This window comes from Scardinius erythrophthalmus (genome assembly GCF_964197995.2).
Source record: "Scardinius erythrophthalmus genome assembly, chromosome: 1".
NCBI lineage: Eukaryota > Metazoa > Chordata > Actinopteri > Cypriniformes > Leuciscidae > Scardinius > Scardinius erythrophthalmus.
In genome coordinates this window covers 76,733,862-76,758,016 of record NC_138221.1, presented here as the reverse complement: position 1 = coordinate 76,758,016, position 24,155 = coordinate 76,733,862, and the positions used below count along the sequence as shown (strand labels likewise).

General features: G+C 45.4%; 1 protein-coding gene across 1 annotated transcript in view; it reads right to left on the bottom strand.

Moving 5' to 3' along the window:
• Positions 1 to 1,115: 1,115 nt before the first annotated feature.
• The window catches only part of LOC308690592 (mycocerosic acid synthase-like polyketide synthase), a 36,509-nt gene continuing 13,469 nt past the window's right edge, over positions 1,116 to 24,155 (bottom strand). The window contains exons 4-7 of the mRNA XM_081365156.1: positions 10,028 to 10,188; positions 9,528 to 9,734; positions 9,120 to 9,301; positions 1,116 to 9,016 (exon numbers count right to left, since the gene is read on the bottom strand). Of these exons, the coding sequence (XP_081221282.1) occupies positions 3,524 to 9,016; positions 9,120 to 9,301; positions 9,528 to 9,734; positions 10,028 to 10,188 (6,043 nt within the window). The 3' untranslated portion in view covers positions 1,116 to 3,523. The remainder of the gene's footprint in view (positions 9,017 to 9,119; positions 9,302 to 9,527; positions 9,735 to 10,027; positions 10,189 to 24,155) is intronic.

Sequence of the window (24,155 nt, the reverse complement as noted above, 5' to 3'; positions counted from 1 at the left end):
TTTTAACTTAAACAAATACATTCAAACAAACATACATTCATCATATAACATTCAAAACTCATCGGCTTAGACTGCATTTGAAGAAAAATAAACACAACAGTTTTCTGTAGCCTTGTGCGAACTTTTTCAATAGAATTAGACTTCTAGAATGTTCTTTCCAGTGCAAAAAATTATATTTTTAATTTAATTAGACAACATTTTATGGAAGTGTAGCGCAAATATCTTTATATAGGCCTTATACTTCCATTATAGTTAAATTTCTTTCCAGTGCAAAACAATACATAAAAAAAAACAGCTAATAAAGAAAATATAAAATATTGCACTCAAATACTGCATTCAAGCAACACAACACCTGTATGTATATTTTTGTGCTCTTTTCTTTTTCGCCGGCTGCTCGGAAGTAGTCATTTTTACATTTCCCGCTGTTGTCACTTGTCGTCATCGTTGCTACGATACGTGACTCACAATGACTGAAACGACCAATTAAAAGGTCATTCTCTGATGATGTTCCAAGATGTTACAAACAGGACAAGACTTTTGTGTGTCAAATACGGGACGATTCCGTATTATACGGAACGGTTGGCAACCCTACTTCTGATTTCTAGTTTCTTTTTGTATATAAATATTAAAGCTGCATTCTGCAAGTCTGGCAGATTGAGGGGACTTAGCCAAAATGTTTAATGTTTACAACTCTCATGCCCCTCCCCAACTCCCAAAGAGCACCCTCCCATCGAGTTCATGCTCGCCAGTGCGTTTGCACCAGATTTTCGGTGAATGCGCCTGTCTCATCAGCATCGATCAACACCATGGAGTACTCACAGGTATGCAGCCCTGGCTAATCTACCCATATATGTGACCTGTCACGGAAACCAGGGACACAAGTCGGCAGCTCAACTTTCGAGCAAAATGAGAAAGAAGCGGTTTTTTTTTCAAAATTGGTGATTTTCGTTTTTTTGCAGAATCTGTTAGTTGAGATCACGAAGAAGCCTCTGCAATATATAGATCCGCCAACTTATCTAACATGTTTCTTAATGGTCCAGTGGTAGAGCTTTCACCAGCCATGTCAGAGGGTCTGAGTTCAGACCCGCCATTGTATAGGTTTTTTTTTTCGTATAGTTTTTTTCTCTCATCAAAACGATTATGTTCAGCAGTGGTTGTATATCAAGCAGGGACACGCAAACGTTTGCATTATGTTTTGTGATATTAAACAGAACGAATAGAGAGTATACGCAACGGATTGAAGCGTGCGTCGAGTGAAGACAATGGGGTGTGTGCGCAAGCCACACGAGAAAACACTGCATCTGCGCCACTGATCGCCGCGGCAACGAGCACTTTGATCACTTGATTTAAAAAAACACATTTCAGCTAGTATCTTATTTAAAAAACGAACGAAATGAATGCTATAGCCTACTAATAGCCTACTCATACTATATATATACATATCACATAGCACATCCTGTTTTTGATTTGAACTGTCTAGAGTTTATCTTATTTTTTATTCAGTGTACACAAGAGTTGCCTATACAGTTTTATCGGTAGACGCTAAGAGACATTTATTTATATATTACCTGCAAACTTTATTTTTTATTTTTTACTTGATGGCACATTTTCCTGGCCTTTCTGCTCCCCCCGTGCTTACAGCTTTACAGGGGGTATGGCTTATCTAAATGAGATGTAAATGAGCCCTATTGTCACTTCCAGCAGGAGAAAGGTGAGAATCTTCAGACGCTGTTTTCTCCCCTTTGTGCGTTTTTGAGTGCCTACCTTTAAATGGCCATAACTTCTCCAAATATTATCAGATTTCCTTGTGTTACACATCGTTGGAAAGCTTGGAGACTACACTTTCAGAATATGTGAATAACTCAAAATGCCCCAGAACCGACATGTGTCCCTACTTTCCGTGACTGGTCACATATAGCAATTGCTAATGTCATTTATACTCTAAATAAGCTTATTTGATTTGTTAGAGATTTGAGATCGAGACACAATTTTCGGATGAAGACTATGTCCCCCCGGCCGTTTCTACACTCCAGCGGATGGATCAAGGTAATAGCCAGAGCCGCGGAGTTGCTGCTGTAGGGAGCGGTGGACCAGGCAGACAGCAGACGCCCAAGCAGGATATACTTATATATACCTGAGGATGTGACTCGGGTCGATCGTTTGCGCTAAATCATGTATGCTACTTTTATGGGATTCACTTGAGTGGAGGGGGAAATCCATAGAAGTAATATTTATTTAGTAGTAACTAATATTTAGTAGTAACTAGTGAAAGACTCTGACTATACTTACACATTCAAATTCAGTTATTTGAACATTTAAATTATCCGAAACCCATAGAAGTAATTGTACATGAACATGATAAATGAAAAATCAAACACCATGGAAATGACAGGTATGTACTATGTTTCAGGAATGGCACAAAGTTGTGTGATTGTTCAAGTCTCTGTCTTTAGATCAGTGTGTTAAATAATGTGCTTCTTTGTCATTTGCTGTGTATTTTTGGATTATGTTGTGTTGTATATAAATCCAAACAATAAAAAAGCCATTTAAATCTCCTCATTCTTTGTGCAAGGTTGCTCAGAATGACAGGGCCTGATAGCTCCTAATAGGGCCATTAGGGAGGGTCTTTGTCTTTCTCAGGTGTGAAAGCCATACATATTCAGGATGTGTTCACGCCTCCTCACATAAAGCTTTCTTACACAAAACATGTCTTACAAGTTTAAAATCGATATATTGTTTTATCTGAATGACTTGTCAGGATGAATTTCAAATAGTTTTGGAGCAAATATTCTAGGCTACGTGATACAATTTTCAAAAGTCTTGTGAAGAAATAATCAGTATGGGTTTCATGACCTTATTTCAGTGACAATTGTTTTTTTTTTTTTTTTTTTCACAAACCCTGCATAAACATCATTATCTCAAAGCTACTAACTTTTACATACATGCTGCTGATATATTATTGTTGCAGAGTTTGTGCTGAATACAGTGTAATTAGACTTTAGCCATGAAAATGTCACAAGTAACAGAAATAAGCGAAAATGTCACAAGTAACAGAAATAAGCACAGATGTCAGAGCATGTCATGACCAACTTAAAAATAATTTTGCCATGATCTCTTTAGCTAGACAAAAAAAAAATCATAATTCTTAATCATCATCAGCATGCACATTTAAAAAGGTACATAAATCAATTTACAAACTGAAGTGAAGTTCACAGAACAGTTAGAGTTAAATTGAGTTGCATTCTGGTTATCTTTATCTCTGGTTAACATTTTAATAGACTGGATGGAAATTTAGTGAAATTTTGTCAAATACAAATATTTGCCAATATTAATATTTTAAAACTAGATAAACTTGAGTTAATTGTATTGGTTAATAAAAGTACTACAGTGCTAACTGTACCCCTATTTCACATCAAAACAATGAAGTCCTTGTTTTGAGACTACAACAAGGTTGCTTTAGAGAAATACAAATTACAAATCATAAGTATGTGGAATTGCTCTTATCTTCACTCTGATATTCGTCTTAACAATTTTCCTCCAGGATTTTAGTGAGAGTTGCCAGTGTGCTATTTGGATCCAGCAGATTCACTAGAGGGACAATCACTCCTCTATCACTTAAGATACGATTCTGCAGAGTCATGGCTAACATTGAGTCAATGCCTAAATCAAATAGATGAACATCATCATTCAGCTCATCCATCTCAACACCATTATTTTCGCTAATCATGGACCTCAGATAATCACGTGGTGAGGATAATGTCATGGGTTGCTCAGGTCCAGTCATGTTCCCTCCAGTCTTAACCGCGACTTTCTCTCCAATTGGGAAAAGCCGCAACTTTAGTGGAGTGTTCTGACTTAAATTGAATTTGCAAACAACCTGTTGAGGTTTGTTGATCCAGAGGCACTGCTCAAGACTTTCTTGGATTTCTGGAATCTCCAAAAGCATGATTCCCTTTGCCTCCAGAAATTTTTGGATATGGACTTTGTTCAACAAAAGACCAAGATTCAAAGCCCCCCAATTAATGGACTGTCCAGAAAGCCCAATGTTTCTGCGATACTGACAGAAAGTGTCCATGAATGTATTAGCCGCAGCATAATTAGTTTGCGAGGCATTGCCAACGAAGGCAGCAATGGAGGAATAACACACAAAGTAATCCAGATTGCACTGTATGGTAGCACGGTGAAGGTTAATCACTCCATTTACTTTTGGCCTCATGACTTTCTCATAAAGAGATTTGTCAAGACGTTCAATCAGCCCATCATGCAGGACAACCGCACTGTGAAACACCCCTTTGATGGGACTGGATGGAAATAGTTTTCCAATGTTTACAATTGTCTGGTCCACTTTCTCAGATACAGAAACATCACATGGCAGAGACTTAATGACATTACCCCAATGGCGACTGACCTGACTTATCTCTTGTTGCATCTGAGGGTTTGGATTACTTCTAGACAGAATGACAATGTTCCCTCCTCCTTTCTGAGCAATGAACTTTACTGTCTCAAAGCCCAACCCTGTTAGACCACCTGTGACAATATAGACAGCATTTTTCTTGAATAGACTCTGTTTGGACATTACTGGAATGTCAGACAGCTGGTGCTTGTCTTCACTGTTCAGGATGATAATGGGTATGATCTGGCATCTGAAGTATGATTCAGATTCTTTTACAGACAGAAGATCAGTGTCTTGAGATTTCACTCTTTGATTAGCTTTTGCATCCAAATATAAGGACTTTCTGTCCAAGTGCATGGAGTTCAGCCAACAGTAGATTTGTTGCATTTGCATTTGTAGAGACCCTTTTTGCATTATCTGGGACATGAGGAGGGCATGAAAGCGGACTTCCTCATTTGTACCTTGGAATGTTGTAGTATTGAATGGAAATTCTGTCTGGTTGTCATAGAGAAGAGCAATGTCTTTGATGCCGCTAACATTACTAGCTATTTCAGCAATTTCTACATTAAAAGGAGGCAAAAGAATAGCTCCCACAACCTCACTAAAATCACAAGACAGCTGATCAGCCTGGGTGCTCACTCTGACATTCCAACCTGATCTGTTCGCAATAGTAATTAGCACATTCATCAAAGCTGAGTCAGGAACTGTGGAGAAAATTCCCAATTTCCATTTCTCTTTAGCCTTGGGTAAAGACTCATGCAGGATCTGCCAAGCCAGTACCATATAAGAGACACAAGGCACGTCATTCAGGAATGAAAGCATTTTTGCTTTGCAGCAAACAGCTGCTGGGAGAACTACTTTAGATGTGGCAGCCACAGGGTAACAAGACACAACGTGATCACCAACTTTAAATTCGCTGACATCTTTACCCACAGCTGTGACAGTGCCACTGAAGTCAAGAGTCAAGAGCTTATGGTTTTCAGTTGTGTGCTTGTTCCAGTACAATGTCTTACCATGATTCAGGTCAGAAATGCTGACTGGAAAGTAATCTGATGAATGAACACAGATTTTACTGAGATGAAGCTCAATATGTTTTCCTTTAATTGGTTCAATCGAATTTTCCATTTGAGTTGCGGACACATTTATCATTATATATGGATCAGATGTTTGCAAGATGAAGACTTCTTCATCCAACATGTCGATGTTTCTTGAAGAAATTGCCATGGTTGGCAGAGGTGTGTGGTTGATTTCAGGCTTGAGAATTTTGCCCTCCTTCACTACTAGCTCTGGATATTTCTTACAGGGGTAAGACCTGAGGACCTGAACCAGAGCTTTGATGTCTTCAAAAGTATCAGAGCCCATGTCAATCAGCTGGAAGGAATGTTCTGGCAGCTCAACTTCACATGCTCTTGTCATGCCTGACAGAACAAACCCAGGGTTTATGTGCTCCACTAAGCTCTCAGAGCACCTATAGGTTATTACTCTGATATTGCCTGGGAAATGAAGTGCCCTGAGATATGTGACAAGCTTTCGGAAAATCTCACAACACCCTACCACACTGTCCAAGACCTTCTCTGATTCAAAAGAGGTTAGGTCTGCATCACCCCACATGAACAAAATTTCCTGGAAGTTTTTCTTTACATCTGAAATTTTCAGTTTTGACAAAAGAAGTTCAACTCCATCTTCTAACAGTATGTTACTGTTTGATGAAGACACATATCTAGATGTTGGGTCCAAGTACTGTTGCAAAGCTTTACCAATTCCTACCTGGTCAGAAAAGACCAGTGCCTTAATTTGTGTATCAGATGTGGCATCTTCAGAGAGAATGCTGAAATTGTTGTGAAAGAAGTACTCCTCGACTATTTGAGAACGACTTCCAAGCATTCTGATCTTCCCATGCCTGAGTTCAACTAACACCCTACCCTGTTTATTGGCTAAGCAGCCACAAATGTCAAAATCATCTTCTCCCATATGTACTGCTCTCAGATATGCAACCATCTCCTCTTGCAATGGTTCAAATACAGCCAGACTTCCTATTTGCACAGGATATCCAGGTCTTGCTGTTAAACCCCATATAGCTGCAGGAATAAGTTGCAAGATGTAATCCAAGACCACAGGGTGAAGGTGATAGTCATGTAATTGAGGCAGTAATTCTTTTGGGACACTCACAATAGATATAGCCTCTCTAAACTCTTTCCCAAAATAAACATCTGCATGATTTCTGAAGACAGATTCATACTCAAATCCTGCTTGACTTAGAAGTTTGTAGAGTTCTTCAGTCATCATGTGGGATGTGCATCTTTTGAAAATATGGTCTAATGAAATGAACTGCTCTTCAGGACTTCTACCTGGTTTTGCTTCTACTGTGCCAAACGCATAGACTGCAGAAGTAGACTGTATTTTGAAGTTACATGTTTTATCAGCCACATGGTCAGAATGATGCAGCTGAACTTTTATATCTGGGGCATTCTGGGTGAAAACGAATGGATTCTGGAATGTTATGCTGAGCTGCAGAGAACACAGTGGAACCTTAGGCTTTGCATATGCCATGTAAGTTGCCAAACCCAACTCTGCATAAAATGCTCCGGGAAAGATGGCAACTCCTTTGTGCTTGTGGTGCTGCAGAAAGGCCACTGATTCAGAAGATAAATCACAGCTGAACACTGAACTGTCTATACCCATTTGTGTAACTACTGGATGGTTGCCTGTAGGACTGATCAACTGTGAATTAGGAGGAAAGACATCTCTCTTCACATCATCAAACTGGTATCGTGGGTAGGGAACTGGTTCAGCCTCAAAACCCTTGTAGAACGCTTCCCAGTCCACTTTGATCCCAAGCTCAAACAGTTTGGAAACAACAGTAAGCATGGTCTCGTGATCTTTATCAGGCTGCACTGAGGGGATCACAGTGAAGTCATTTCCCAGAGTCTCAGTGATGTACCTCTGCAAAGATCTTCTTGGACCAATTTCAACAAATATCACACTCCTTTTGTTTTTAGCTGCAGACCTTACAGCTTGCTCAAATTCAACTGGCTCTCTGATATTCTTTGCCCAATATTCACCAGTGATAAAATCTGAGGAACACAAACTAACACCTGTCACTGTTGAGAACAATTCTGTCTCCAAATTATGTGCCTGCAATGAGCCTATACTCTGTTCCACTTTGGATAAAATAGGATCCATCTTGTGACTGTGGTATGCTGCAGGTACATCTAAAATGCGAAGGAACAAATCTTTTCCTCTGGCTGAGTTGCTCAAATTCTGTTGCAGCCTGTCAATGTCATCTGCATCTCCTGAAAGGGTGCAGGACTGAGGGCTGTTATAAGCAGCCAGACAAACCCTTCCTGAATAAGATGGAAGAATTTTCAAGACTTCAGAAACAGCCATATTACTGACTACCAGCATCTTCCCTCCCGTCACAGTGCTTTGCAGAGAACTGCGATAGTGGATGACTTTCACTGCATCTTCAAGTGACAGCAAACCAGAACAATGAGCTGCAGCGACTTCTCCAATAGAGTGCCCCAAAACAGCATCAGAACTGATGCCCCAGTGTTTCAGGAGTTTGACAACAGCAACCTGAATAGCGAACAGAAGAGGCTGGACAATCTTTGGATCAGACGGCTCTGTACTTTTCTCAGATTCATTTTCTAGTATCTCTATCAGATTCAAATTTCTATGGCTTTGCAACAGAGTTTCAATCTTCACGATTTCCTCTCTGAAAACTGGCTCTTGTTTTAGGAGCTGCTTGCACATACCCTGATATGTAACACCATTGCCGCAAAACACAAAAACTAGCTTGGGGTCTGTCTTTGACGGTACAATCTTTTTCTCCACAGCAGCAGTCAGTTTCACTTGCAGATCTGCCAATGATGATGTTTGAAATACTTTTCTGTATTTGTGTTTCAAGTGACTTCTTCTACATGCAGATGTGTACAGTAAAGACTGTAGATCTGATATTTTCCCTTTGCTGATCTGTTCTGCCGTATCTTTAATAATATTTTTTGTGGATTTTTCGGAGGCTGCAGAGACCACAAAATACTGATGGGATTTGCTGATCTGCTGAGCTTTTGGCTTTTCTGACTGCACATATTGTCTGACAATTGCATGTGCATTTGTTCCACCAAACCCAAAGTTATTGATTCCTGCACACCTCCCTGATCTGCGGTCACTGATCCATTTTTCTGCTATGGTTGGGATTTTGATATTGAGAGATTCAGTGTCTATGCTGGATTTTTCCACGGAGTAGAACAATGATGGCACTATGGTTTCATGATGCATCATCAGAACAACCTTTATGAGCCCTGCAACACCTGCGGCAGATTCTGTGTGTCCAATATTGCCTTTAACAGAACCAATGATGAGTGGCCCTGACTTTTGAGGTCTTGCTTTGGCAATGACTTTTGAGATGCTACCTGCCTCTATTGGATCTCCAATTGGAGTCCCAGTCCCATGAGCCTCAATGTACTGAACATTAGTCAGATCAGTCTTTGTTGAGTAGATTTTTCTGAGCAACTCCTCCTGCTGTACCATGGATGGTTTGGTGATTGGACTAACGGTGTGGCCATCTTGATTTACTGCAGTTTTGCTGATGATACCCCAAATATGATCATGGTCTTCAAAAGCCTGTCAAAATACAGACAACATATGGGTGTTTCTTGCAGTAGTTTATCATTAGGTACATTGCTGTCATTGTGTTGTGTTTATATGAGACAATCTTTTTATTTACTTTTTTCAGAGGCTTTAATAAAACGACCCCGCATCCTTCGCCTCTGCCATATCCGTCTGCTTTGCTGCTGAAAGGTTTACTCGTTCCATCAGAAGAGATTAATTTTCCCTTGGAGAGAGTCACAAAAATGGTTGGCTCCAGTATAAAGGTTGCACCACCACACAAGGCCATGTCACAATCTCCTGTTGAATACAGATAACCACACAACTTAGGGGGATAGGGAGGAGCCTAATGGCTAATCATTTGTTTGTTAATTCAAAGGCAGAACATACTTAAAACATGAAGCATCTAATGTAATTTCCGCAGTACTGTATATTAGTACACATACAACATACAGTATATGGATTCTTAAAATGTGCAAATAAATTGATCCACATGGTTTACATACTTATATTTTTGAAGTACTACCTTGTTTTATGGCTTGACAAGCTAAGTGGAGGGCGACGAGGGATGAGGAGCAGGCACAGTCAAGGGTCAGTGAGGGACCAGTGAAGTTGAAGATGTATGAGATGCGATTGGCAGCTATGCTTATTGCAGAGCCAGTGCCTGTGGTGTGGTCTATGTATTTCGGATTATTCCTCACATTTGCCAGCTCAAAGTCTCTGTTCATGAGTCCTGAAAAACAAGCAAGCCCTTAGCTGTGGACACCTTGTGTGCTGTTTCTGTGACACAAATGAGCTAAAGCACAAGTGCACATGTTGAGGTCAGGACAAGTTAGATCCCTCTTTTGAATAGCGGGAAAAACTGAGAAAATGTATGTGCTATTTAGCAATGAATCTTAACCAGAGGTTGCTCCGAAGGTACTTCCCATGTAGTTAGTGCATATACTTTTTTTCACTGGGATTAAAGACACTAAAAGTAACTTCTTTTTTTGAATGTATCTTACTGTATATTAGCTTATATGTTACCCAAAAATACTCCTGTGCGCGTTCCACTGGCCTTTTCCATTGGTATCCCAGCATCCTCAAGGGCCCTGTAGGTGCACTGCAACAGAAGTTTGTGCTGAGGGTCCATGGTGATTGTTTCAGCATTAGTGATGCCGAAGAACTTGTTGTCAAACTCATTCAAGCTACAGAGAATAAAAGGTAAATGATGATGGGGTTATTGCTTTTGGAGTTCAGATCCTACACAGAGAGTTCACCCAAAAAGGACAATTCCATCATCACTCATCCTCACGTGATGTTATTCCAAACCTGTATGACTTATTTTCTTCAGAGGAACATGATGATACTTTGAAGGTTAGTGGGCTCTAAACAACTTGGAACCTCACTGACTATCACTGTATGGTAGAAACCCACATTAACCCTAACAACAACCCTAAACCCTAAAAAAATAGCATGAGAAAGCATGGGTGTCAGAAGCAAAAAAAATGTGTTTGTGTGTGGGGTGGGGTGTTAAAGTAAGTGTTAAAGTATGTGTACTTACAATATTTTTATGAATATCTTCAACCATATTATTGTATTTTTGTGCTTTAGGACAGTCATAAATTTACATACAACTTCTTTAAAGCTGTCATTTATGTATTCAGCGCAATATTTGTCTGAAAGTAAAGCCTAACATGAACTATCCACAAAAGCTGCCTCAGCGTATTGAATGCCCAAACACGAGATGCAACTATTGTGGCCATCTGCTGGCGCCAGGGTACGACGGCATCCAGAAACGCACAAGCGGAATGACATCTTGAAAAAGACGCAGGGTCACGCTTGTGTTGCTCTTTTAGTAAAATAAAAAAGATTGGAAAAACACTCTCTTAGTGCTGAGGCACCCAGGGGTAGCCGCAGTGTGAATGGACACACACAAGGGAAACGCCCACTGAACTAGAGTTCTCAACGGGTCGGGTCGGCCCGACAAACCCGACGGCACCCGCGGGTTCAGGCCGGGTTCGGGCCGAAAATATAAGCAAATGACTCGGGTCGGGTCGGGTCGGGTCGGACCTCGGGAGGATTTTTTTTTTTCGCTAATTAAAAAATAAAAATTAAACATTTATTAATCATCGCTGCATCATGCTGTTCACCGTAAAGAAAGTCTGTCTGGCTGCTGTGTGTGCAACGAACGTGCATCGCGGCTCGTGGGGTCAGAGTGTCAGACCACCTGACGCCGCTGCGTGCACGCTTTTAGCCTGGACGAAGAAGATGGAGTTGCCGTTGGGGAAAAGAAAACTTGCCGCAGGTGAATTCACCGGCGCCAGTCGAGGAGTGGGAAAATCAGAGGTCTGGAAAGTGTTTGGAGTGGTGCTGGATTCTGATGGAAATTCAACAGGTTATGTGCAATGCTTAAAATGCAAGGTGCTGATGAAATATGACAGCAAAAAAACAGGGTCGTCCAGCCTGAGCCGCCATACATTAAACTGTGGGCATGATTCGACCACCACCACAACGCAACAGCAGCTGACGAAGTTCCTTGCCAAAAATGTCCCCCTTAAAACAAAACAGGCAGTAACAGAAAAATGTGTTTACATGTGCGCCAAGGACATTAGGCCATTTTATTTTGTTCAAGGAGACGGCTTCTTAGAACTTGCACAGGAACTCATAAATGTTGGTGCAACACATGGCAGAGTTGCTGCAAGCTCTGTCCTCCCATCTCCCAACACAGTAGCAACACACTGTCGGAATTTGGCAGAGGAAAAAAGAGAAGAGCTTGCGAAGCAGGTGAAAGAGATCCTGAACAAAGGAGGAAAAGTGGGAATGTCTACAGATATGTGGACAGATGACTTCAGAAAGATTCACTATCTGTCAATAACGTGCCACTATGTTACAGAAGATTTTGAATTGATCAAAAAGAATCTGACCACGGCAATGTTTCCCGTGGATGAGAAAAAAACGGGCGATAACATCAAGAGGGAGCTGGTCAAGCTCTTGGTCACCAAGTTCGGGTTCGACCCACTGTCTTTAAAAGACATTGTTTGGGTTACAGACCAGGGGGCAAATGTAATTAATGCTCTCAGGTCATACACGAGACTTGACTGCATGGACCACGTCCTCAACACTGTCCTTCGCCATGGACTTGATAATGACGCACTGATGCAGGTGGCACCTGACTTTGCTGAAACAGTGACAGCATCAAAGGCGCTTGTCAGGTAAAGTAGTAGGCTATGGTAGAAATGTTTTACTCTTATAATATTAGTATCCTATTATAACCGAAATCTATATCTATATATTTTTTTTAAACCTGTACTTTATACCTTCCTTTTTGAGTCCTGAATAAAGTTATTATTATTATAAGTCGCTCTGGATTATGTCGCATCAGTAAAAAAATGCGTCATGGAGAGGAAAAAAAAACATAATAAGACAGTGATATATAATAATATAATATAATATAATATAATAGGTAATATAAAATCTGAGTCTTTAGTTTGTGTTTGATGATTATCACTAGGCTACTCATTTGTGTAACAGCAGCACGCTCTCTTATTGTCTCTACAGATATGTAAAGCAGTCTGGAATGACAGCGCAGCTCTCAAAGACCATCCTGCAGATGGTAGATACACGCTTCAGCACTGTGTATTTGACCCTTAAATCCATCAGTGACATTTACGCGGAGCTGCAGGACAAACTGGAAGCGCGTGGAGAGAGTGACAGGATTGAAAAAATAACCCCCGACACTTTGGGCATGCTGGTGTCATTTTTGAAGCCCTTTTATGATGCTCAGCGTGAACTGGAGGGGGACAAATATCCCAAAATGCCAATGATACTGCCCAGCTGGCGGCTGTGCGTCAACGCCATGCGCACTGGTTGCAGGAAAAAATGGCCAAGTCTGTCACTGATCTCCACAAAGCTGCAACATTCCTGTAGCCGAAATTTAATCAGTTGCGGATGCTGCCCACTGACCAAAGGGAAAATGTGCAACAATATGTCAAGTCCCGCCTGTCAGCTGCGCAGCAACCGGTACCCGAGGCGGGCCCAGGTGAAGCGAGCCAGGAGACGAGTGCTTTGTTGTCGGCAGCAGCACCGGGCATGGCACCCGCCGCAAAGAAAACACCACGCTTTGATGAATGGGAAAATGTATTCGGGGTCGGGGAGACCGAATCAGAAGAGGATGAGGTTGACAGTTACGTCCGCCAAAGGCCAACAATGACCGACGATCAGGACCTGCTGGGCTGGAGGAAGACCAACAGCTGCGTGTATCCAAAACTGTCTCAGTTGGCACGGCAGGTGCTCTGTGTGCCGGCCAGCAGCAGCAGCAGTGAGAGGGTATTCAGTGCGGCTGGTCGTACCATTGAAGAGAGGAGAACTCGCCTCAGTCCATCCACTGTGGACGCACTATTGTTCCTCCATGATGCCTTATAAGCATACGAATATTTTTCAAAACTCTTCAAAAATTGTGTGGTGTGAAACGTAGCCCACCCACTGCTGGGTACATGTTTGAGTTCTTTTTATTTATTATTGTGTGACGATTTTATTTAAGGCATTATATAGCCTATTTATATATTTAAAGTTTATTGTTTCAGTTGTTTTTGTATTGTTTGTATTGTTAAAAGGCGTGCAGTGAACATTAAAGTTTGATTTGAATTCCCGTCTGCTGGTCATGAATCATGATAATGCGTGTATGAGAAAAAAAAAAAAAACGGCCGCGTCGGGCCGCGGGCCGGGTTCGGGCTGATAATTCATGTTGATGTGTCGGGTTACATCTACCCGATGTGTCGATGTGTTGAGACCTCTACACTGAACCAACACACACACACAGACACAAACAATAGTGCTGTGAAAACAGCAGTTGTGAGCTGCAATGCTCATGGCCACCGCTGATCGCGCCGTCACACCAACACTGCAAGCAAAGAGAGATTCTCCTTTGAAGTCTTCAAAGCACTGATTCTCATAGACAGAAGTCTCATAGAAGCTCGGTTCCGAAGTGAAAGACAATGTGTGTGTGCGCCCGCTTCCTGTTTAAAACCGCGCTGCGGGGCGGGGGCGCGTGACGCGATTCACGTACGCCAACGTTCATTGGCTCGTTCTGTAGACACTCGAAGTTGATAGGGCTCCCTGAAGTGATCCCAATTATGTCGTCACGTCGAACGTGAGCGACTGAAAGGGAACTGTCAGTTACTGCTTGTCAGATCAAACAATCTGCCCGCTTTGAATCAGACACAGAGATAAAGTAGTGTGAATTAATGAATTCTATATATACAGTAGGTAGTCAACCAGAATGCCTATTACTGCCACACTAGCCGCTGGGGCAAAAGTCACCGCGGCAAAAATTATTTTGCATTTCGAACTCGTTCGTGAAATGACCACCAGGTGCCACCAAGGGACATTTTGCAAACCAGCAGCAATTGCCGCAATTTGAAATGTACGAGTGGCTGGTGTCAATTAACAGTAAGGATGAAATACTACATCTATGGTATTTTCCAAATAAGCTTATAACAAACATAAAAAATCAAAACAAGAGCTATTGACATTTACTGTGTAACAATGAAACAAACAAAGATTTGGTGGAGTTGAAACTGCATGTTATAAAGTAGGCCTAATAATTTTATTATTAACTAGTGGTGGGCCGTTATTGGCGTTAACTTGCTACTCTTATCGGGCGACGGGCGATTCTAGGATTTTCATTTTAGGGGAGCTCAGCCCCCAATGAGGGTATGATGTAAAGAAAAATAGAAATAAATAAAAGTTAGTTTATGGTCTAATGCTCATTATCAACTAGTTTCATCCATTCATCCAGTAACATGCATATGGCACGGTTTTATAATCACTGAGGTACCGTATGTGAGGTATTTAGGGGGGTTCGGGGGCATGTTCCCCCGATAAAATTTTGATTTCTCTGATCTTCATATGTGCATTTTAAGATGTTTTAAAGGCCAAAAAAAATGGATGACAATAGCTTTAAAACCATGTGCGTGCAGCTGTTATTTTCCTCACCTCATCAGCATCACACTCTTTTTCTCTTTGTTTTTATCCCTCCTAAAGCTGAGCTTTGACAGATATAGGCTTTTAATTTTTGTCTGTCAGTGAAGAAAGTAAACATAGGGTCAACTGATAGGTTGATTTATGAATCATTTTCTCAGACCAAGCTACCAGGAAAGCTAGGTAACTAAGTCCATCTACAATGAAATATAAATTATTTTTATTTTTTAAGCTTTATAATCAACAATACGGTTGGCTATTCATCAAGTCACCCTGTGAAAATCTATTTCATTTCAAATCATTTAACTAACCAGCTAAACATGTATTAATGTAATTGTCTATTGGCAATATGATTAATCTGTTCTATATTTATTTATATTTATTAAAAATAACAACATGAATGATCAATTTGCCACAAGTACTTAAAAGAAAATCACAAATCCCTTTACTCTACTCTTACTCTAATATATGTATCATGATACACTCCTCCTGATTCATTATTACTTAATACAAAACTATATTTATTAATACAAAACCAACAACTCCACATGATGTTTCTCTCTCTGGGCCATCTAACGTTAGTGCTTTCAGACAATGATGTGTCTTTAATCATTTCTGTGCATGGCTGCAAAATGTAATGCCGAAATACAAAACAATATGATTTAAAGTTTAAAAAGTAAATTAAAATAAATCATGATCGTTTTCTAAAGTATGTTTTCATGGGTGTTAATTGCTTAATTTTTGTAGGAATAAAAAACAACTATCACACTGTGATAAGGGCTAAAGGTGAACGCAGCGAAACGATGAGAAACCGAACCGTCCCGTGTTGCTCCCAATGCTCCAGTATTAACATTACATTATGTAAACTGCAGTGCATTTATGACAAAGAACTGCACCGATGCAGATGTAATATCATAGCTATCTAACAATAAATGCACTCACGACACACCTTGTACTCTCTGATGTTCGCTCTGCTCAGCGCCCCTGCAGATTGAAAAATGCGCTAAATCCAAGCAGACTCAGATAAGGGGTGGAGACGAAACTTGACGCAGCTTGCCGCCGTTTCAAATGAGTTTTTTCAAAGGGGACCGAAGCGATTAAAAATGTGTTAATCAAATATTTTTTAGGGGGGCTGAAGAAAAAGGGCCTAGTGACGCCCCTGTTGGGCGATAAAAAAAATATCGCCGTTAATCTATTCTAAAAGTTGGGTTGGGAGCTGGGTCTATACTACGCAAGCTATGATGACTTTCACCTTGATATTTTAGCGCGGATGTAGGCCTATACCAGTGTTTCCCACACATAGACTAATTCTGTAACTGTGCGCCACAGAATCAACACCGGCCGGCACATATTGCATTTCGTTATAAAAAAAAAATGTTTTTACGCAATTTAAAACACGCAGCGTATTCATTCAGCTGCATTTCCTTTCCCTGCTCTCCCTCCGTCTCTCTGTCACTCACGCGTCTCTCTCACAAGCAATTTTTTGTCTCGCCAAAGCCTTATTTGATCGGTGAGTGATGTACATGACTGCTGCGCTTGCGATAGGGCGCATATTACTGAAAGAACGAGCAGAGAGAGAGGCCCGGTCGCGCGCACACCCTCACCGTCTTCAAACTGTCTTGCTCTCTCTCTCTCCCTCGCGCATATTAATGCAACATCCCTGGTAAGATCATTTCTTTACTTTTAATGATTGATGATGATTGTGTGTTAAGCGTCTGTGACTTTCACTTTGATTTGCGTTAGTTTGCTGGCTTAATGAATAGATGCTCAGCTTCTCATCTGCGGTGATGCGTGTTCCAGTAGCGTCGTCATATCTGGCTATAATATTACATAGCCTATTACACGCTCTCACACGTTTTATTTTTTTAGCATTTTTGGGAGGAGTACAATTTACATATGTGGTTTCAACAACCAGATGTATTTACACTTTGGTCCAGTTTGGTCTGGAATGTGGCCCACACCTTCTCCTAAAGTGGTTTGAGCGATCGGATTCAAATCCGTCTCGAATGCATTTCGGAGGGCATTTACACCTGGTCTCTTCACGTTCGGATAGCTGTACCATCTGAGAAAACGCATGAAGTGGCCAGGTGTAAACAGCCTTTTAGTCATTATTTGGGTAGCATACATATTCTGAATGCCTTCGGCAGAATTCAAATGAGCCATTTTAATCTAGATTAATCTAGATTAATTCCAAGATTACAGTGAGTTTAATCTAGATTAAAAAAAATGAATCTATGCCCACCACTATTATTAACCCTCAGGTTGTGTTCGGGTCATTTTGACCGAAAATACTAGTTAATGTTATCCCATTGGACTGAAACTTAGTGACTTTGTTCACAAAGGGTCTAACTACTTCTCAAGTGTTTTTTTTGACAATTTTTGGGAGGGGTTTTGTCACCTTGTTACACTTGTTGTGTTCCCAGCCTACAAAAAATAGCTTATAAATATCTCATTATGCTATATTATCACCCAGAATTGGATTCAATCTTTTTGTCAACTTGTTCTCTTACGAGAGGTTCTCTCGTATTGCGTAGTTTCTTACGCTACGGGAAAGCCTTTCTTTCTCGAGATACTGAAGCCAAAAATTATCCTTAATTTTTATAATCTTGTCAACGCAGTGCGGCAGCCTGCAGACCTAGGGCAAGCTAACTAGCGTGCCCATTGGCTGCCCTGCGGCAACTGCAGCAGCCTACCGCTGAGCCCTTGGCGTGACGTCACGACCAATGAGCGCGCTTGGCGCGCTTAATGCGTCACAGCCCGCGAAAAGGGGTGTGGCTTAGCGTATATAAACAGGGCTCGGAGGCTGCTTCTCTGATTTCTGTCTTTTCAGCGAAGCTCTTCGCATCGCTGCTCTCTGAGGAAGCCGCCGTCGAAACAAGCGACCAGCACGCCGAGGATCTCAGCCTGAGGACGCCGGCCGCCTTCGCCGCCTTCAGCTTTCCCTGCCTGCTTCGCTATCCGGCGATCATATCCTTTACTGCTCTGTGTTGTATGTGTTTGTGTGTTCGCCCCGCGACACACTTTTGCATCTAAAAGAGCGCGAGGCGTTGTTGCAAATGCCTCGCTCATCCTGTGGCTCGTGCAGAGCCCCGCTCAGCGATGGAGACCGCCACGTGGTTTGCGCTCTCTGCCTGGGCTTCGACCACGCAGCCCGCGCCCTCTCCTCGGGCGGCTGCGAACAGTGTGAGGACTTGCCGATGTCGACCCTGCGGGCTCGACTCGCCATGTTTGACGATCCTCCACCTTCCCCGGCTGCCTCTTCAGGGCCGCGTAAGAAGAAACGCCGCTCTCAAAGGCCTCCCGAGCCGGGGGTTATAGCTGAGCGCTCGCCGGAGCCCCTCCCGCGAGCCTCGCTTTCTCCTTCTCCCCCGCCCTTCACCGACGCGCAGCGGCCGGCTACTGCCCGCACTGCCGTCGCCTCAGGGGATGAAGCAGATGACGCCGCTGACAGCTGCTCTCTGCTTGCTTCGGGCAGCGAGGAGTGGTCGGGCTCTCACCGCTCCGCCTCCTCGACTCCTGAGTCTGGCAGGTCCCGCTCCAGTGTCGACGCGGAGCTTATCCGCCTCCTCACCAAAGCGGTCGACCGACTGGGATTGGACTGGTCCCCACCCAAGGAGCCCGCGCCTAACCGACTCGACGGGTGTTTTCTGCCTAGCCGCCGCCAAGCGCCAGCCTCTAGGTCAGCACCCTTCCTGCCTGAGCTCCACCAGGAGCTATCGAAGTCGTGGAACGCGCCCTTCTCCGCTAGACTCCGCTCGTCTGTCTCCTCGGCTCTCTCCCAGGTGGACGGGGCCGCCGAGAAAGGCTATACCGGCATCCCTTCCGTTGAGGAAGCGGTGGCAACGCACCTTTGCCCGCCGTCTGCTAGATGGCGCTCAAAGTCTGCCCTGCCGTCTAAAGCCTGCAGGACCACATCAGCTCTCGCCGGCCGCGCATTCGCCGCCTCCGGCCAAGCTGCTTCTGCCCTGCACTCGATGGCTGTTCTTCAGATCCTGCAAGCCGACCTCCTCCGCGAATTGGACGAGAAGGGCTCGGATCATACAGCCTTAACAGATATGCGCAGCGCGACGGACCTTTCGCTCCGTGCTACCAAGACCGCTGCACAAGCCATCGGCAGATCTATGGCCGCGCTCACCGTCATCGACAGACACTTATGGTTGACGCTGGCGGATATGAGTGAGTCAGAACGCGCTGTTTTCCTCAACGCCCCGCTCTCGCCCACCGGCCTCTTCGGCCCTGCGGTCAGCGGGATTGTGGACCGCTTCTCTGAAGTGCAGAAGGCGTCGCAGGCTATGAATCTCTTCCTGCCTCGCCGCTCGAGCCCAGCCGCAGGCCGCTCTCAAGCTCAGCCTCCTGCGCGCAGCTCCACACAGCGCTCGTCTCGGCCACCAACCACTTCGCAGCGACGCCAGGGCGGCCGCCCTAGGTCGCGCTCGACCAGCCGTCACAGACCGCCGCCCCCCCGGGGTCCGCGTCCCAAGATAACGCTGAAGTCTGAGCCCGCGAAGTCCTCCTAGCACCCGCAGGGAGGAAGAGATGGCTGAGTCCCGCTGCGGCCGGACCGCCATCAAAACGCCCAGCTCTGTCAGTCCCCTCAGTGCAGGCTACTGCAGCAGCTTACACCGCAGCCAACGAGCCAGTAATACCACTCGCTCGCCTGCACACAAACGCCGTTTTTACGGCGGCCCAAATAAATCTCAGAAAGAGTGTAAATTCGGGCTTTCCGGCTCCGGCCGAAGGTGTTGTAAGTGTAGAAAATGTGCCCACTCCCACGTGCTCACTGCTTCACACAAACATGGTCCCCATGGTAACGCGTTCAGAGCGCTCTCTCATAAAGCGGTCACACGCCGCTCGAGTAATAAGTGTAGTAAATGTGCCCACAACTCTGTGCTCACATCTACCTGTAACTCGCTCTGCCACTCGGTTACCCCGGGCAACAGCGGCTCAAGCCGAGGGTGTTATAAGTGTAGAAAATGTGCCCACTCCCATGTGCTCACTGCTTCACACAAACAGGGTCCCCATGGTAACGCGTACAGAGCGCTCTCTCATGAAGTGGTCGCAAGCCGCTCGAGTATTAAATGTAGGAAATGTGCCCACAACCTTGTGCTCACACCTACCCGCTGCTCGCTCTGCCAGCCAGTTACCTTGGGTCACGGACCCTCTAAAGCTCCCAAACACTGGCCGTGTCATAAGTGTAAACCCTGCGCCCGCTCACGAGCACGCGCACTCACTTGTAGACATGATAATCCCCACGCCTCTCTCGCGCCTGGGATGTTTGACAGCAAATCACGCTCCATCCGATGGGACCGAGCTACTGAACGCTGTACAGTCGGCCAATACTGTTTACCAGCCCCCGTGTTCGAGCACCAGCGGCGCGCGCGCCGCGCCTATCTCTCTGATACAGGCTCCCCATCCCGCGCAGCGCGGCGATCTGAGCCCAGAGACCATTCGACCCCTAGCTATGCATGCGGAAGCATGGGAAGCGATTCAGGGCGCGTCAGAATGGGTGCTGAAAACTATAAAACACGGCTATTCGCTTCAATTCGCTCGTCGCCCTCCGCGCTATACAGCACAGACGGAGACGAGAGTGAGTTCAGAAGCTGCGCACTTGCTTCAAGCAGAAATAGCGAAGCTGCTGCGCAAAGGGGCTATAGAACAGGTTCATCCTTCTTTGAGCGAGTCGGGCTTTTACAGCCGCTACTTCCTCGTGCCCAAGAAGGACGGAGCGTTCAGACCTATTTTAGATCTGAGACATCTGAACAAAGCCCTCATGAGACGGCCGTTCAAAATGATCACAACCAGAAAAATCCTCGCGCAGATTCGCCCAGGAGACTGGTTTATCTCTCTCGATCTAAAAGACGCATACTTTCAGATCCAGATAACTCCCCGTCACAGGCCATTCTTGAGATTCGCCTTCGAGGGTCGAGTATATCAGTACACAGTCCTGCCGTTCGGCCTGTCTTTGGCACCCCGTACATTTACGAAATGCATGGACACGGCCCTCGCTCCCCTGAGGAAACAGGGAATGCGAATACTGAATTATCTGGACGATTGGCTTATTCTAGCGCAGTCAGAGACGGAACTTGTGTCTCACAGAACAGCGCTTCTCAGCCATCTGGAGGAGCTGGGTCTCTCGGTCAACTGGACCAAGAGCTCGCTATCACCCCGTCAGTCAATTTCCTTTCTTGGAATAGAACTGGACTCGGTGGCTATGACGGCCAGACTGTCGGAGCAGCGCGCGCGCCGCATCCGCCTCCTCGCCGCATCCCTCCAAATAGGCAGCCGGGTTCCGCTGAGGACATTCCAGCGTATCCTGGGGCATATGGCCTCAGCTGCAGCAGCGCTCCAGCTGGGCTTACTGCGCATGCGCCCGCTCCAACGCTGGCTGAAAATGCGCGTGCCCCACCGAGCCTGGGCGGCCGGCGGCTTGCGAGTCAGAGTGAATCAGGGATGCATTTCAGCCCTGCAGCCCTGGCTGGCAGCCGAATGGTATCACACAGGAGTGACTATGGGAGTGATTTCACACCGGAAAGTTGTCTCGACAGACGCTTCCAACCTAGGTTGGGGAGCGCTCTTCGAAGGCAGACCGGTCTATGGCCGCTGGTCAGACCAGGAGAATCTCCTACACATAAACTGTCTAGAGATGCTCGCGGTCGAGAAAGCGCTCAAACACTTCCTCCCATTCCTCCACGGTCACCATGTTCTAGTCCGCACGGACAATACATCGGTAGTGGCCTACGTGAATCACCAGGGCGGTGTCAGATCAAAGATGCTCTGCACCCTGGCGGAACGCCTCCTCGTGTGGGCTCAGCACTCTCTGCGCTCGCTGAGAGCCGCGCATGTGCCTGGCCACCTGAACGAGGGCCCCGACAGACTGTCCAGGGACAACGTTCCCCCTGGGGAGTGGTCTCTACACCCCCAAACAGTCCAGTCACTGTGGCGACGGTTCGGCAAAGCGAAAGTCGACCTTTTTGCGTCAAAAGACAACGCTCACTGCCCAGAGTTCTTCTCGAAGAACGAGGACGCGCTGGCCCAGATCTGGCCCAGCGGCCCGTTGTACGCTTTTCCCCCGGTCTCTCTGCTGCCTCAGGTCATCGAGAGAATCAGGGAAGCGCGCCACTCAGTGCTCCTCATAGCCCCATGCTGGGAGAACCAAGCTTGGTTCCCGGATCTAATACAGCTGGCAGACTCAGCCCCCTGGCCGATACCGGTGAGGAGAGACCTCCTCTCTCAAGCACGCGGATCGATATGGCATCCCCATCCAGAGCGCTGGTCTCTGCATGCGTGGAGCCTCAACGATTACACGCTAATCTGCCAGACGGGGTCATGAACACGATCATACAATCTAGAGCCCCCTCTACGAGGCGGCTCTACATGTCGAAATGGTCAGTGTTTAACACATGGTGCACTGCTAAGGGGCTCGATCCACAGACATGTGGGGTATCGCGAGTACTGTGTTTCCTTCAAGAGCTACTGGACGCGGGCAGGTCCCCCTCCACGCTCAAAGTCTATGTTGCGGCCATTTCAGCGCTCTCGGTTTCTGAGCAGGGCCGCGCATTAGGAAGGAACGAGCTCGTCATCCGCTTCCTTAGGGGAGCCAGGAGGATGAACCCCCCGCGACCCCCCTCGGTTCCTATGTGGGATCTCTCTCTGGTCTTGGAGGCCCTGAGAGCGCATCCCTTCGAACCCTTGGAAACTGTGGATATGAAATACCTCACGCTCAAAACCGTTTTTCTGATAGCACTGTCGTCAGTCAAACGAGTGGGAGACCTTCACGCGTTATCTGTTAACGCCGCGTGCCTCGAGTTCGGACCTAATGACTCCAAAGTCATTCTCAGACCGAGGCATGGGTTCGTTCCAAAAATTTTGGGCACTCCCTTCAGAGCACAGGTCATTTCCCTCTCAGCCCTGCCGACGCACGGCAGCGAGGCCGATAGTAATCTCCTCTGCCCGGTCAGGGCGTTGAGAAACTACATTTCACGGTCCGCCGCTTTCAGGCGCTCGGATCAGCTCTTTGTTTCGTTTGGTGGGCGCACCAAGGGTCTCGCCGCCTCGAAACACAGCCTGTCCAGATGGATAGTGGACGCTATTGCTGCTGCTTATGCGTCTAAAGACCTGCAGTGCCCATTGGGCGTTCGAGCTCATTCCACTAGAGGCATGGCCTCGTCGTGGGCATGGTCCAGCGGGATTCCCATTCATGACATTTGTGCAGCGGCAGGCTGGGCCTCCCCCTCCACGTTTGTTAGGTTTTACAACCTGGATGTTCCCGCCTTGCAGGCGAAAGTCCTATCAGTCTAAGTCTCGCGTATGCCAGCCCACTCTCTGTGCGCGGGCTACGTTGTGTGATTTAGCTCTACTGGTTGAGCTGCACTATACAGGGAATTGTCAGTTAGGACCGGCCGTGCCGCTCCTAACCCCCTAGTGTGTGCTTATGTACGGCGCTAGCCCTCTTCGGGCTGCCCGGCTCTCCGCTATCACGTTCCCCGGGCTCTCCCTGGGACTCATTCAGTGGATGCTGGGCGCGCACGGCGTTGACAAGGGCGTTCCCGTAGCGTAAGCAACTACGCAATACGAGAGAACCTCTCGTAAGAGAACGTTTCGGTTACTCACGTAACCTCTGTTCTCTCTAGAAGAGGGAACGAGTATTGCGTAGCCCGCCGTGCTCGCGCCACGAGCTCATTTCGCTTCATGCGACAGAAACCAGAGAAGCAGCCTCCGAGCCCTGTTTATATACGCTAAGCCACACCCCTTTTCGCGGGCTGTGACGCATTAAGCGCGCCAAGCGCGCTCATTGGTCGTGACGTCACGCCAAGGGCTCAGCGGTAGGCTGCTGCAGTTGCCGCAGGGCAGCCAATGGGCACGCTAGTTAGCTTGCCCTAGGTCTGCAGGCTGCCGCACTGCGTTGACAAGATTATAAAAATTAAGGATAATTTTTGGCTTCAGTATCTCGAGAAAGAAAGGCTTTCCCGTAGCGTAAGCAACTACGCAATACTCGTTCCCTCTTCTAGAGAGAACAGAGGTTACGTGAGTAACCGAAACGTTCTCTTTCAATTAGGACTGGTTTTATATATCTATTTGCATCTGATTAATCACAGGCCTCATTTATCTGAGAGTAGGCGAGTAAAAAAAGCATTATTAATGAACAATTTTCACCATATTAAATAAAATATGAAGAAAATTGCTCTGTTTATCA